The sequence below is a fragment of the Ahaetulla prasina genome, chromosome 4 (assembly GCF_028640845.1).
Source record: "Ahaetulla prasina isolate Xishuangbanna chromosome 4, ASM2864084v1, whole genome shotgun sequence".
Classification (NCBI taxonomy): Eukaryota; Metazoa; Chordata; class Lepidosauria; order Squamata; family Colubridae; genus Ahaetulla; species Ahaetulla prasina.
The window spans coordinates 30,377,433-30,394,022 of NC_080542.1; the positions used below are offsets into that span (position 1 = coordinate 30,377,433).

Consider the following 16,590-nt stretch of genomic DNA (forward strand, 5'->3'; position numbering starts at 1 on the left):
TGTGTTATTTTGCTTTTTCCCCCCTAGCAATTTAACTAGACTGAACAATTGGAAAGCATCAGGTGTTTATATGGATAAGTAAAGTACATTTTGCAAAATAAGCTAATTAATCTGCAAAAGTCAGGATTTTTTTTTTACATTTGTGTACAGTAATGTTGTTGTTTTTTACTGCAGACACTATATTTACCTAGCCTCACATACATAACTGACTTGACCCTGAGTAATGTTTGAACTTCTGCCAGTTCTGTGTTGTTTTTTGGCTCCAAACAATTTTTCCCCCCAGCATGTTGTTTGGGCTTTTTATATGGAAAAGCTGTTGGTGATGCTGGGCTCCATAGGAACAATTTTTTGTTTGTGTGTATAAATGCATACGAGCTTCATTTACATAGAATTTGGAGAATCCTAATTTGTTGGATCCCACATCTCAGAGTGAGTGCTTGTGAACGTGCAAAATTTTCCCAAATATTTGAAGATGTTGCCTCAAGTCTCACCAACCCTCACAAGTTAACTTCTCTTTCTATGAATTCAGGGTTATCCTCATTGCAATTACTAACACAGGCCTAGGATCTTTGCAATTTTTCATTTGTTCATCTTAGTCTTTCTTCTTCTTCTACAGAAACACACAGTGGAGACACCTTATGGGGTTGTGACCATTACCATCCATGGAACACCCAAGCCCAAACGTCCAGCTATCCTCACCTATCATGATGTGGGACAAAATCGTAAGACCAGAACATCCGCTTGGTTGGGGCTGTGGGTGATGGGAAACCAAGAGTTTCAAAGTTAACATAATTCACCAAGAGAGTATATAGAACTTCAGTAAAACTCATACAGCCTTAAAAAGATCTTATTGTTCTGGAAAAATCCCAAGAATTTCTTATTTAGCAAGGTCAGAAATTTATGTATGTATATACATGCAGATTTGACTTTGTGTTTTATTAAAAGCTTAACTAAATCACAATTCCAAGTGATAGCTGAGGAAAAGGAATGGAAATGGAAAACAAGTTACTTTGCCATTTATGGCTATATATACAAATACAAATGTATATCTGAATTATTACAAATTGGGAAATTTCATGATTGGAACAATTTTTTTTTGTCAATGCTATTATTAAAGAACTGGGATTTAGAGGACCTTGGTGGCATGCTGCAATTTGACCTACCAGATTAAATGATGAAACCTAGGCTGCAAAAATACAGATAGGGAGGGAGGGAGGAACGGAGGGAAGAAAGGAAGGAAGGAAGGAAGGAAGGAAGGCTTTGTAGTCTTAAGTGAGATTACTGTGCTTTTGTCTTATCTATGGATAATGTTCTACTTTCTTCTGCCCTCTGTCTATATTCTCACTTGGACAAACCTACCTCTGCCACTATGAACTAACACTTAGTAACACTCCAGATCTCCAAATCCGACTGTTTGATGATCTTTGAATGAAGATATTAGGCAGATAATCCTGAATCTGCCTCCTGCATGCCTCTCCAAAGCTGTTGTCTATTGAACACTGCAAAAATTCATCCAGCAGCATGCAGTAAAACATGGAGATATTAAGGAAAAAGAATGAAATGCTACTGGTTGAATTTTCTTCTTAGTTATAACTCCTTGTTTTAGCAGCTAATTTTCCATCCTCCTCCTTCCAACTGCTAGAAGAAATTAGCCACTTAATAAAAGAGGTAAACAAGAGACAAAGGAAGGAAACGAACTGTTCTTTCTCTAGCATACATAATATTTTTATTCCATCTGGCTATTTCTGCTTATGGTTAGGAAATGTTCAATTTCCCAGCAGAGGTTTGGAACAGTTATCATTGAGGCAAGTTTAATGTGGAGTCAAACACGGAGTTCTGTAGTTGGGGAAAAGAAACAGTAATGTTGTCTTTTATAGGATTGTTGCAAGAATTACATGTAGATTTTTATATTATTCATAGCCTTCCTTCCACAATCAAAGAGTTTAAATCATCACAAAATGTGTTTGCTGATTTATTGAGGGTTTTTTGGTCCTTTCATAGTTTCCACTCAAAATTAAAAATACCGGATCTGAGTCGCAAAAGACGAGATAGTCACTAAGTGACAGAAAAGAGGTTTTGTTGTTGTTGTTGTCCTAAACAAAAGTGCAATTCTAAGTAAATTTAGAAAACACCAATTCTATACCAATTTTCTTCAATAAAATACTATGTGTTGGGACCTCTCTTAAAATTCAGTTGTACCATTTCTGGTTGCTCCATCACAAAAGTACAGATTTTTGCTATTTTTTAAAAATGTATTTACTCTTTAAAGTTATGGTTCCAAATTCAAACTCTAATATGATATTTTTAAAATATTTTTATATTTTCAGTATGATTTGCAGCCTGTTCTGCATTTCTCCCTCCACCCATTTGGTTGAATTCTCCCTTTATGGCTTCTCTTCTTCATTTTTCTTACATGGAGGCATGAAAGGTGCCTAATCAGATTTACCTAGTCTTCTGAATGTTTTGCTTTCTTGTGAGATGTGTTTGTGGCGAATACTGGAGGCCTTTACATATTTCCTCGATGTTGCTGAATACAGGAGGATATATTTCTCAATAAACATGATTGCCTTGTGAGGCAAAATACCACAGTAGTATGTTGATTGACACCCAGGAAACTATAGCTCCTTCCCAGTAGGGCTGCCCCTGTTTTATTAGGCCTTGCCCTTCTGATGGCATGACCACTTGCCCTTCAGCAGCCTGACACCCACTTCTTCTGTCTCCCCATCCCCACCCCTACCCCAGATCATTCGTGCTTCGACACTCTCTTCCACTATGAGGACATGCAAGAGATCATAAAGAACTTCGTGGTGATACATGTGGACGCACCTGGCATGGAGGAGGGGGCCCCGGCCTTCCCTCTGGGGTGAGCCTTGCAGCCTCCGTTCCTGCCCCACCCGCAGTGTTGGGTGCAAAGATCAAGCTGTCTAATGCAGCCCCTATTCTCTCCTCCCTTTCTAGGTATCAGTATCCTTCTTTGGACCAGCTGGCTGACATGATCCCCTGCATCTTGCAATATGTCAAGTGAGTCTGGAGAGGATGATACGACATGTGCCTGTCTGGATAGGGAAGTCTTGCTTTGAATTAGATTCCAAAATGCTTTTTTGGAGGACGTGAAACTGAAAACATAATACCTACCTACAGCTATTTAAAGCAGTCGTGTCTTAATATTGTCTATCTTCTTATCTGAGATCACATAGCAGCTACAATGGGCAACTGAATAATCTTAGGAAAAAGGGTAGCTGCTTTAAAGAGCTGAAGACACATGCTCTGTTCATTCTTTGAGGCATTGCACAGCCCTACCAACTGGGATTGTACTACTTGTGAAATGTAGATAGAGTAATTCATTAGAAGATGGTTAAGAGGCATCTTAAAACCTGATGATTGATTATAGATTAAGTTGTCATGATGAGCCCCATGTCTAAATGGGTATTGAAAGTTTGAGTGATTACACTTATAGGTAAGACTATAGTTTCATTTTTTTAACAGAGGGCTATTTTTTTTTTAAAAAAGGGTCTGTTTTAGTTGTATATTTCAGCATGACTGAAACTGAACCAGATAAATGGGTATCTGAAGCAGCAAAAAAAAAAAAACAGCAGCCATGAGATTTTTCAGGCTGTAGATGCCAATCCTTATTATGTAAAGAAATAAATATAGACAATAGGAGAGAGAGAGAGAGAGATGTAAACAGTAGCGCTAAAATTACACAAGATAAAAAACGTAACCTGTGACATTTCAAACTGCAAATACTAAAAAAAGTACAAAATCAGCAATTTGAAAACAAATTTTGGAAACTTTTTCTGTACCTGAACCTCATTGAAGAATCAAGGCTGCCAAGGCAGCCCCTGTTCCACTGCTCTTTGCAACCTCTTTTTTCCTTTCCACAGCTTCACCAGCATCATTGGAATTGGAGTTGGAGCTGGAGCGTATATCTTGGCACGCTACAGTGTAAGTGAAATGGGGCCTAGCATCTGTCATGCAGGCAAACATGTTCTGCATGCCAAAGGGGCATGGTCAGATCCTTAAGTCAGGATGACTTGATCATCTCTGAAAGTCACAAGCAAATCAGGCCTCTAAGTGGTTGGCTTCTGGGCTCCTGACTATAACAGGACTAAGGGGTAAAACAATTCACAGTGAGGTTTTAGTAGTTTGAGTTTAACAGATTAACAGAGTTGGAAGGGACCTTGTAGGTCATCTAGTTCAACCCAAGCAGGAGACCCTACACTATTTCTGACAAATGGCAATCCAATCTGTTCTTGAAAGTCTCAAGCAATGAAGCTCCCACAACTTCTGAAGGCAAGCTGTTCCATTGGTTGATTGTTCTCACTGTCCGAAAATTTCTCCTTATTTCCAGATTAAATCTCTCCTTGTTCAGTTTCCATCCATTATTCCTTGTCTGGCCTACTATTGCTTTAGAAAATAGCTTAAACCCTTCCTGTCTGTAGCAGCATCTCAAATATTGGAAGACTGCTATCATGTCTCCCCTGGTCCTTCACTAGACTAGCCATTCCTAGTTCCTGTAACTGTTCTTCATATGTTTTTGTCTCCAGTCTCCTAATCATCCTGGTTGCTCTTTTCTGCACTTTTTCTAGAGTCTCAACATCTTTTTTATAGTGTGGTGACCAAACCTGGATGCAGTACTCTAGGTGTGGTCTTACTAAGGCTTTATAGTGTGGTATAGTACCTCACTTGATCCTGATTGTATCCCTCTATTAATACAATTTAAAATTGCATTGTCTGCCACTACACACTGCTGGATCATATTTAGTTGGTTGTCCACTAAGACTCCAAGAGTCCTCCTCCTCTCACAGTTACTGCTATTAAGCCTGGTTTCACCCAGTCTATATGTGTACTTCTGGTTTTCCTTGCCTAAGTTTAGGACTTTACTTTTCTCTACATTGTATTTCATTTTGTTAGATAGGGCTCAGTGTTCAAGTCTGTCAAGATCCATCTGGATCTTGAGCCTATCTTCTAGGGTGTTAGCTATTCCTGCCAGCTTAGTATCATCTGCAAATTTGGTAAGTTCCCCTTCTATTCCCTCATCTAAGTCATTTATGAAAATATTGAAAAGTACTGGGCCTAAGACAGAACCTTGTGGCACCCCACTGTTTACTTCCCTCCACGGATGGGTCATCAAGAGATGACTCTCCAATTATTTGTCATGTTCTCCTTGAGCTGGCATGCATAATTTTCCACTCAAAAAAATAATACAGCAACTATTTGAGATAGAGTACATATCTATCTCGTGATTGAGTAGGGAATATGTGAAACTAGGTTGCCCCAGGCCTAATTTGATTCACTTAACACTGCCTCCTCTATATGTAAATGTTGTTGCATTACAACAGTGTTATTCTAGTGTTTAAGAGATTTTGATAATTGGCATGCATATTGGGGAAGAAAGTAGAAAAAAGTGATCTAGTTGAAGAATTTTCCCTGTCAAAACCAAAAAGCAAAAAAAGGTGTGCTCTGTCATGGGTGCTTCATCTTCTGCCTATCCCAAGTCTCAAGTTGCTTCTGTTAACTGATAATAACATATCTTCTGCTAAACATCTGTATCATTTCGAGACTGAAGGAAGTTTGATTATCACAAACCACAATCCTTGGTAGACTTATTTTCCTTTCTCCGTCTTCTTAAATACACTTTTTAAAAATTAACTTAGTTGTTTTCTGTGATGTCCCAAATCATAGTAACCAAAGCCACCTGTTCTAAACTGGCAACCACACTGCATCCTGTGTAGTTGTAGTCTACTGTAGCTACTGTACTGTAAGTACCGTACACTTTCTGTGAAGTAAACCAATAGTGCTTCCTTTGTCCCATGCTGAATCTTCAATTGATCTGTTTCAATAAGGAATCCACATGGTCCCATGACAGTGAAAAAACATTTCCATTTTCCCTTGTTTTTAATATAGTTGTTTTTGGGGTAGTGCAATGGCTCAGTAGTTAAGACATTGGACTTCTCGGCTGGAAAGTTGACAGCCCAGGTTTGAGAACCGAGCGTTGTGCCATGGGGTAACTGCCTGTCTTTGTCTAGCTCCTGCCCATCTAACAATTCAAAAGCATGCAGATGCTAGTAGATGAATAGGTATCACTTTAGTGGGGAGAAAACAATGCTTTGTGATGTCAAGCTGTGACCACAGAAATGTCTTTAGACGGCACTGGGTCAACAGCCTTGAAACAGAGATGAGCACCACTCCCTATAGTCAGCAATGACTAGCGGAGTAAAATCCACAGGGATTCCTTTGTTTTCATTTTTTCCTTTCTGTTGTTTTTAATCTGGTAAAACTCTACTCTGCCAGTTGTCTCCCCCATTGCCCTCCCATTGTCCCCAACACCCTAGCCCAGAAATATATTGATGCATCATTCTAATATTTTTAATTATAATTCCCAGTGTCCTGCTGATGGAAGTTAGGGTTTCAAACCATTGGACAATACTAAACTATATAACTGTAAAGTGCTGGGAAAAACAGGAGATTCAAGCAGTTCAAATGAGTATAAAGATTTATTAACCTATCTACAAGAATCTGAACAACTGATGTTGAGGGAAATGTGAGAAAGATAAGATAGGCATTCAAGTTGGGCTGGACTTACATCTCTTGTGGACACACAGGGACTCATGATTTATGATGTGCTTGAACCCACCTTCAGGCTTAGCCCGGTCATCTCCTACAATAAACCAGTTTTAACATTGATATATGAAAAATGTATTTTATACCATTAGTCATTCTAGTAATTTTTCTTCTATTATAATATATTTTCTCTGATCAATCGATAAATCTCATGATAATCCAAATTTAGCAATACTGTGTTAGCTCTTTATTGTCCACTTTGTTGGACTTTGCTATTTATTATATGTAACCAAGATCTAGTGGCATTAATATTTTCCATAAATGTGGTTAGTATATGGTGTCAACTCAGGCTATTTGGTGAGCTTATGGTTCAACATAGGAAGTAGATTAATTCAGCAATGAGGTTAAGCATGTTGGATGAACACAGCCAGTGTACATTGAAGTTTGGACATGGATATGAACCATGCAAATTGAATGGTATATCTCTTTCTATAGCCTACTTCTACTATATATTTTGGGCAGGTCTGAAAATATACATGAGGAATATGATGAATAACCCTGAAGTATGCTTTAGCTGTGTCATTGCAGTTAAAGTATCATCATGGTTAAGGTTATTTCTATTTGTTCCTGTTTTCCCACAGCTCTCCCATGCAGACACTGTGGAGGGGTTGGTTCTGATCAACATTGACCCCAATGCCAAAGGCTGGATGGATTGGGCTGCTCATAAGGTAAGACTGAGGAAGATGCTCATAGCTATGTGCCAGCAAACTGTACACAGGACTCTGTTACAGCAAGTAATTACAGCAAGTTATAGCAAGGAATTAAAATGACCATCGGTGTTTGATTTAAAGCAGTGAAGGGCAACCTGCTACTCCCAAAGTCTTTGCACTTTACAAAAAATCTAAATAAATTTTTCATTTATTCTCTAAAAGGTTTAGTTATTTTATCCAGGATCTGAAATACCAATATGTCTATCTGTCATACTTTTGCTAAAATTGTGGTATGAGTACAACCATCAGTACAACATGTTGGCCATATAGTTTCAAGAGAAGATCAGCAATTGCTTATGTGTATGTGTCACTTCACTGTTAAGATTTAGAGACTAAAAATAGTTTATTGTTTTCACAGAGGGATATATTTTGATAGGTGGGGTGGAAATGTTAGCATATTTCATCTAGTAATAGGAAACTCCCAATTCTTCCAGTTTTTAAGTTAAGCCATTTAAATGCTCATCTCTGACTCTCCACAACAGTTTCTTGATGCATTTAAATACATAGTTGGTTTAAATACACCCAAACAAAATTGGCACATTTCTCATATATACTTCATTATTTCTTAAATCTAAACATAATCCATTTCCCCTTCCCAAAAAGCAGATAACTTAACATCTAGGCAAACGAACTATACATCATTCTGATCTTGTTTCCCAACTCTTTGAGAGATAGAGTTGGGAAAAAAGAGATTAGAAAGTACAGAAGTGGGGAAAAATATCTCAAGGACAACTTCTATATTTCAGGGATTTCAAACATAATTCAAAGTTACAACAAAATACAATTTGTATATATTCAAAAGCACCTTGATGGTACATTGCATACTGGCGGGATCAATTTTTGAGCAATTCTTGAAGGAAGATGGGTGGTATATAAATTAATCAAATAAACAAATTTCTAGGCTTGAGCACTGTTTAAGCTGTGACGGCTTAAGTCAATGACTCTAGTTTCAAAACTTTCACATTTTCTTGTTCTACGGGTAGTCCTTGACTTATAACAGTTCATTTAGTGACCATTCAAAGTTACAATAGCACTAAAAAAAGTGACTTATGAGCACTTTTCACACTTACGACCATTGCCGCATCTCCGTGGTCATGTGATTTACATTCAGATCCTTGACAACTAACTCACATTTATATGATGGTTGCAGTGTCCTGGAATCATGATCCCCTTTTGTAACCTTCTGACAAGCAAGGTGAATGGGAAACCCAGATTCACTTAACAACTGTGTTACTAATTTAAGAACTGCAGTGATTCACTTAACAAATGCAGCAAGAAAAGTCAGAAATGGGGGGAAACTCACCTAACAAATTTCTCATTTGACAACATATTTGGACTCAGTTGTGGTCATAAGTTGAGGTACCTGTACAGATATCAGTTTTGCCCTTTCAGAATAATGCTTGTTTGTCCTCTAATCATATTCTGGTTTTTTTTCTTAAGCTTACCGGCCTCACCTCTTCCATTTCTGAGATGATCCTAGGACATCTCTTCAGCCAGGTAAGCATAAGCAGTAGGAGAAGAAAGAAATGCTGGATGGTACATAATGAAGCAGAATAAGATAGTTAGTCTTGCTTCACTTCCAGCTCCCTGGTAATGCTAGGACAGGCTTTTTAAGAAAGACATGTATTGAACTATATTACTTATTTCAAAAGTTAACATATAAGAGACTGTAGGTTACTTTCTAATGCAGCTATGCTGGCAATTTGAATGATTCTTGGAGAACATTTGATATTATAGTGAAAAAAATTAAAAGTAGGAAACAAGAAAATAATTCCTCTTTTTTGAAAGCAGGCTAGAACTATTTACTTTACAATAGTGTTTTTCAATTGTGGCAAGATCAAGGAAAGAAGCAACTTAGAACTAAGGAGAAATTTCCTGACAGTTAAAACAATTAATAAGTGGAACGACCTGCCTGCAGAAGTTGTGAATGCTCCAACACTGGAAATTTTTAAGAAACTGTTGGATAACCATCTGTCTGAGATGGTGTAGGGTTTCCTGCTGGGCAGGGGGTTGGACTAGAAGGCCTCCAAGGTCCCTTCCAACTCGGTTGTTATTATTATTATATTATTATTAAGATCTGTGGATTTCAACTCCTGCTGGCGGGGGAATTCTGGGAGTTGAAATCCATATATCTTAAAGTTGCCAAGACTGAGAAACACTGCTTTAGAAGTTTAGGGGTTTTTTTCTGTTATCCGCATTCCTTATTCTTTGTAATATTTATTTTCCAAGATAAATGGCATTGATACGGAGTTATATGACTAATCATAATTACAGTTAGTTTGAGAGAAAATGGTAGAAGAAACCTGGGTCTATTCCAATGCCTTTAAGATCAGTTGGAGGTGCAGAAGTCAACAGGTATAGATTTTCTTAGCATTGAGGGTGGCAAATCCCTTGCCAAAGGAGATTGATGTTAAGCCACAAGCAACAGAGGCTGGTTCAAAACTTGGCAGCTCTAGATGTTAGATAAATTTAATGGGGTAGCGAAGAGATTAAGTTACAGGAGTAACACTCCTCTTCTTCCACAGGAGGAACTTTCCAAGAACACTGAGATGGTGCAACAACAGCGGGATATCCTGAGTCATGCTACAAATTTACCCAACATTCAACTCTACTGGAGTAGTTACAACAGGTTGTGGGGATAGGGAGGACAGGGCAAAGCTGAGTCTAGGTTAAGCTCTCAGCGGCTGCCAGAATAGTCTTACAAGGAGAAAAAGAACTAGGACACAGTAGAGAGAATGGTGTCCAAGCCAAAGGACCCAGCCTAAACATAAACTTTTCAAACACTTTCCTCTTGATTGCTAGCCTATGGAGATAGGCCTAGATCAGTGCTTGAGAACAATGTACTTTTCACGGAGATACTTCAGTTATTCACAAGCGGCATCTAAAGTAGCCAGTGACAGACCTGTAGGTTTCGAACTGTGGCAATTCTACAGTGTATGAATTTCAACTCCCAGAAGCACCAGAATGCTAACTAATGAGAGTTGAAATCTTCATATCCTAAAGTTGCCAAGTTTGAAAACACTGAAATAGATAAATCACTGGACATAGCCAGTATTACATGTTTGATATGTGCTAGGATTCTAAAGATGTTTTTCTAGAGTTTGCTAAGATTTTTGCAAACTTGTCTGCAAAAATCCACACAAATACTAAATGGCAGCAAATATATTCAGAAGGCATATTCTTTGCTACCATCTAGCTGCTACCATGATACGTGCAATCCAAATCTGATAGATCTGTTTTCTCCAAATGAAAAGAAAAGATTAAAAACACTGCTAGGTTTGTGACACTAAAAACATTCACTTTTAAGGCTGGAGATTTCATTCATCGAATTAGGTTAGGTTTTGAGTTCTTGTGGTTGCAGTTATGTAGAGAACACCAACAAAAATATTAGAAATAATCAGGGAAAGTAAGTAGAAAGCCAGGTTATAGGTTATTTGGGTGTGATCATAGCAGACAGTTGTGAAGGCAAAAATCACTGGGATGCATCACTGGACAGACCGCATCACTGGACAGACCACCAGCAGAAAAAATAGATTTTAATCCCTCTATACAGGGCTTTAGTCAGACCACATTTGGAATAATATGTCCAGTTCTAGAGACCTCACTTAATATATATATATATATTGATAAGATTGAGCAACTCCAGAAATGGGCAACAAAAATGGCGCAAGGTCTGAAGGACAAAACATACCAAGAAAGATTGGAGAACTGAATACTAGAAGACAGAAGGAAAAGAGGTGACATGATTGAAACCTTTAAATATATTGATATTAATAAGGTTCTAGAAGGCAGTATTTTCAATATTAAGCAAAAATCAAGAATATAGGGGCACAACCTTAAACTGACAGGAGGGAAGTTCAAAAGTAATGTTAAAAGCACTACTTCAAAGAAAGTAGTGCAAGCTTGGAATGAACTTCCAACGGGGATAGTGGTTCAATCATCAGTAAGTGAGTTTAAACATGCTTGGGATAAAAATAATTAAGAAATAAATTATTTAAAAAGAAAACAAAAAAATCAAATAACCTCAAAGTGCCACTAGGTCTTTTTCTGCCATCAGTTTTTTATGTTTCCATATTTGTGGAGAAAATGGGAAAGAGGGACTGGTGATTGGTGTAAAAAAAGCTATCCTAAGGAGGCTGAAGTAGTGATTTACAATTCCCTTTTTCTTCATAGCCGCAGAGATTTGTGCTTGGAACGTGGAGGGGATATCACATTCAAGTGAGTATCAACCAGTCTGTAACCTTTCTGCATCTTCGTAAGCTCATTTATTTGTTCTATGCACATACCATCCAAAGGTACCACTAAAACTTCTGACAGAGCTCACATATAATTAACTTTGAATCCTTAGGTTGAGGGAAAAGGGAAAACTTAGCAATGGGATGAAGTTTTACATACTTACAGGGGTGAAATCTGCTTACCTTCCTTACTGGTTCAGAAGTGCCCATACACGTCACATGCGCACGCGGACTTTTTGTGCATGCGCAAAACCAGCACATGTTAAAAAACACATTACTGGCACCCGGGCAGGTGGGCAGAGCTTCACTCCACCATCACTACTGGATCACCGAACCACCAGCCACGATCGCTACTGGATCGCGTGATCCGGTCCAAATCAGGAGCATTTCACCCCTGCATACTTACCAGTTTGGTGTAATTTGGCATTAAAAATCATGGATGAAAAGAAGTTGCCAGCTAATAAAAAATATGGGCTGACCTGTCCTTATGGAATTTAATATCCTGCAAATGAAACTTCTCATAGATGAAAACGATGCCAGGAAAAGGTGTGGTTTAAAGCATTAAAATCTGGCAACTCTTTATACAGATGTTTGATGTCTAAACACCTATACCCAAATTTTTAAACTCATTAGGAAGAAAAACTGAAAAAGAAGTTTTTAAAAATGAAGCAGTGCGCCCCCCCCCCATCTGCTGTTCTCTTTTCATTCTGATTAATGGTATTCTAATTGACTTATACTTTTCTATTTTTTTCCTATCTTCTTTGCTTCTCATTCTGAAGCATCAGGGACTTGCTTGTGTAATTAATTAATCCAAAATAAAATGTGCCACTATGTGAATAACTTTTAGAAGTGGCAAGAGGGAGACAGAAGTCATGCCACTAGCTGAAAGAGTGTGTTGAGGGACTAAAAAAAGACATGTCGTATGTTAGGTCTAAATATAAGAACTGTGGCAGCTTCTTTTTCTTTTCCATGGGTCCCTGTTTAGAGGCTGGACTAAAAAAATTACCATTCTTTGTCTGCTACTGATGTTGCTGCTGTTAAAATCCAAATATTCAATTCCCCTTCACTATTCCTACCTGTCACCTACTAGCTTTCCGGATAATATAATGTCTGTAGAGACAAAGAAATCCCCAAGGTGTGCTAAAGGAAAGAGCCGTTTCATTTCTGTTTGTACAGCCCCCAAATCCAGAATTTATATAAACTCAGCAAGACATCTGTTCAGGTGTTCATGCCAGCTACTTTGGTAGAATGCAAGAGTCCTTTCAGCCATGTGTGACTTGATTCTTCTGCCAAGTTCAAGAGGGAGTTGGGCCTCCCTCTTCTATATTTTTGCTCTAAGGGAAAATTAATTTTGCTGCTCTTGTCTTATTATATGTAAGCCCTACACAGAAGAGGCCAAAAGTGGGGTAACGGAGGAACAGCAAAATACAGTAACTTTTTTTCTCTCTGTCAAAGCAACCACAAAAATTCAGCATCAAACCACTTCAATGCACATAAACAAGCCTGGCTCATTTCTCTTTAAATGTGTTTAGAAGGGGGATTTCTAAACAGAGCCCCTTGCTTGTTCGTGTTGGAACTTGGATCCACAGAATATCTGCCTCAATTTTTCAGAAGCAGTCTCATGCAAAGAAAGACCATCTGACTAACATATGATTGGTGTCCCTGCCAAAAATCTGCAGCAATTCATGGATGCATCTTTTGGGGCCACACAAATTGGTTTGAAATTAAGAGACCTTTAGGGGCTTTTGTTTGAGGTTCTTCCAACTGCAAGAGAAAGAACTAATCCTGAGAATATCTTGCTGCAACAGTGTCCCCATGTCCTGTTTTTCTCAGGCTTCAAGGGGAACGTTTATTGGATTGTTTCTGCCTTGAGAATTTGTTCTTACAGTAAAACTGTCACTTGAAAATTTGAGATTCTTACAGCAACTGTTTCTTCAGCTATGCTATACTGGCTGTGCTTACACTACAAATAAACCCAAACCTAATTTACTTATTTATGACTTAGTGTAGCCAATCGAGGAGTTGCGTGTGGTGGTGGTGGTGGGGAGTCAAAGGCACAGTCCGACAGAAAGAGATGGGAAAATACAAATACGTAGTGCACAAGGCACGCTCTTTTTCATTTTTTGTTTATCTCGCCTTATCTCACTTTATATTAACCGCCAATGTTCCCCATGACTCTCCATTCTGGCACAAGAGAAATATTCATCACTAGAAAGAGAGATAAGGAGAAGTAAACAATGGAGGAGAAAATAATAGATTAGCCTGCTGTTTTTGGGTGTTTGTGTGTGAAGATAGAGAAAGAAAAGGATACTAATCTTCAGCACCTACTTGTACAGCAGCCGCCCTGATGATAATTTTTTTTATTACCGGTTCTATGGGCGTGGCTTGGTGGATGTGGCAGGGGAAGGATACTGCAAAATCCCCATTCCCTCCGCACTCCGGGGGACGGATATTGCAAAATCTCCATTCCACCCCATTCTTGGGCAACCAGAGGTGGTATTTGCCAGTTCTACGAACTACTCAAAATTTTCACTACCATTTCTCCAGAACCTGTCAGAATCTGCCTGATGATCTGAATGATAACTCCAGCAAGCCACCTTTAGCTCTTTATAGTCCATAGATTCTGGCTGTGCTGACACAGCAGGCTTAACTAGGTTGCTGGAAAGCAAACTGCAGGATGCATTGGCTTTGGATTCAACTCTTAATTTAGCATGATGTACCAACCTGGTTCTTTTCATTGGTTTCTGAATCAAGGTATTATGTGTTCTAAAAATGGTTAACTCAGTAACCAAGCATCTAGGAATGCTGTTTGTGACTTCAGTTTTTCTCTTCCTTAGTCTCTCCCTTCATATTTTCCTAAATATTAGCCCAACCTACCTGCACTACTTCCAAATATTTTGACCCATAATTCCCACACACTTAGAAACAAAAAAATAAAAATAAAATTTGTTCTTGGGGTTTTTTTTTTGTTTTGATATTTTGATTACTTGGTTACATTTCCCTCCTGTGATTAGACTGTTTATGTTCTTTTACATAACTTGGAATCAGTCCTTAAATTTGTAGGTCCAAAACTGATTACTGCAAGCAACATATAGTAATTTGTCCTCCAATTCTAACTTTCTACCATTTTCCTTTTTATCTTGCCCTCTTGCCAGATGTCCTATCATGCTGGTGGTTGGAGACCAGGCTCCACATGAAGATGCTGTGGTAAGTGATAAAGACTTCTCTTTTTTAAAAGCTCCACAAAATGGTAGGTAGATTCTGACTATTTCCTATCTTTTTTTTACTTACCAAGAAGCAAAAATGTGTTTTTATTACCTTATGTTTATTTTATATTCAAGCTATCTACCATTCTTCTCTTTCCAGGTGGAGTGCAATTCCAAACTGGATCCCACCCAGACTTCTTTCCTCAAGGTAGGCTATGCATTTTAGATATATCCAAAAATCAACTTGCAAAACTCTTTCCAGGATTATGTTGGGCTAACCTGCAGAGTTCTTATCCCTGCAATTATGTAGGGTGATAAAACTGTCGGAAAGGGGTGAAAGTTAGGTCCATTTCAGTTACCATTTTGCCTATGGTGCTACTAACCTTGATCATGCCATCATAGACTAACTTTCTATAATTTTTTGAAAAGCAGAAAGTAGCAACTTTCCCATTAATTTTGAGCTGCCAAAAGATGGGAATTCCCCATTTGACTGTGACATCCAAGATCATATGTTGTTATCCTCCAGGGGAGCTGCAGACCAAATCAACAATCTTATGTAAATATACCCTATCACACATTTTCTCAACATGGAATAGCTCCCAGACATTTCAATCAGCACCAGATTGTCATATTAGAAAAAGTTATCCTTTTTTAGGCAAGTGTGCTTATTAAGGTTATTTATTCTTATATTGCAGATGGCTGATTCAGGAGGACAACCACAACTGACACAAGTAAAATATACTAATAACCTGATACACAGATTCAGAAACAGAATTAATTTTGCATTTCAAAATATTTTTAAAAAGCAGTGTTTTTTCTTAATATTTCAAAGCTTATGTTTAACATTTTTTATTGTTATAGAGTATTATAAAATACAAAAGTAAATAGAAGAGCAGTGAGAGGGGAGGGAAAGGGGAGAAGAGAAGTGAGGAAAGATAGGAGAAAGAAAGAAAAAGAAGCATTGATTTCTCTCTGTTACAGTAAAATAAAGCATTAACATCAAATCACAGCTTTTTGCTTTTCCATAATAGTATGAACAAGTCATTTCTTTAAAGATCTATCAATCTAATCTGTAAAATCCAAAATCAGAGTTTCATTCTTTTCCACATCAAGCACGAAATTCAGAAGCAGTTTCCATGTGAAACAAAAGTACTTGTGCTCTTTTCTTTAATCAAAGTAGTTAGTTTTGCCATTTCAGCCAACTCCATCAAAACTTAAGTTTTAATGTGTTTGCATTTGTCATATGCTTACATATGATTGCAGACTTGTAATATATTCAGTCAATCCTGTTTTCCATATGCCGTAGACTGTCTTTGCACAAATCAACAAACCACAATTCATTAGAGGTCTGTACACAGAAAATTGAATTAAAGTGTGATTGTTATCAATGCAGAAACATTGAATTATAAACTAATCCAAAGGGCTAGATCATACAGTGCAGTAGGCTGAAATATAGCTGTCTAGTTCTTACCTTAGTTTGTAATTCAGCAGAGCTTATAATACCTTTTCTGAGAAGCTGGAAGAAATCGTAGGTAATTGCTGAGGTGTTATACATACACACACCAAATAAAATCTCATTAAACAAGATATTCATTTTTGGTTAGGGAAATAATGTCTCGCTCTCTGCTCTACTCCACCCAATGTAGTCATGCAAACATATGTCTGAAGAGAGAAAAGGGCCCTGCTGAAAGGGAGAAGTAGAAAAAGGAACCTGTAGCCATTTCTGAAGAAGTATTCTGTGCCAGTTTGAAAACATCAGGCATTCCCACATAAGCAACATTGGAGTTCTGAGCTGATTGACTTCCAGTGAGATTT

The 16,590-nt window shown here is 38.0% G+C and overlaps 1 protein-coding gene across 4 annotated transcripts in view; it reads left to right on the plus strand.

The window, feature by feature from the left end:
• Window positions 1-16,590, plus strand: part of NDRG2 (NDRG family member 2) — a 54,534-nt gene that overhangs the window by 20,923 nt on the left and 17,021 nt on the right. For all 4 annotated transcript variants that reach the window (XM_058183558.1, XM_058183555.1, XM_058183556.1 and 1 more), the window contains 11 exons: window positions 617-722; window positions 2,743-2,863; window positions 2,959-3,021; window positions 3,885-3,945; window positions 7,206-7,292; window positions 8,775-8,831; window positions 9,860-9,963; window positions 11,508-11,552; window positions 14,725-14,776; window positions 14,936-14,983; window positions 15,471-15,506. In XM_058183558.1, the coding sequence (XP_058039541.1) occupies window positions 617-722; window positions 2,743-2,863; window positions 2,959-3,021; window positions 3,885-3,945; window positions 7,206-7,292; window positions 8,775-8,831; window positions 9,860-9,963; window positions 11,508-11,552; window positions 14,725-14,776; window positions 14,936-14,983; window positions 15,471-15,506 (780 nt within the window). The remainder of the gene's footprint in view (window positions 1-616; window positions 723-2,742; window positions 2,864-2,958; window positions 3,022-3,884; window positions 3,946-7,205; window positions 7,293-8,774; window positions 8,832-9,859; window positions 9,964-11,507; window positions 11,553-14,724; window positions 14,777-14,935; window positions 14,984-15,470; window positions 15,507-16,590) is intronic.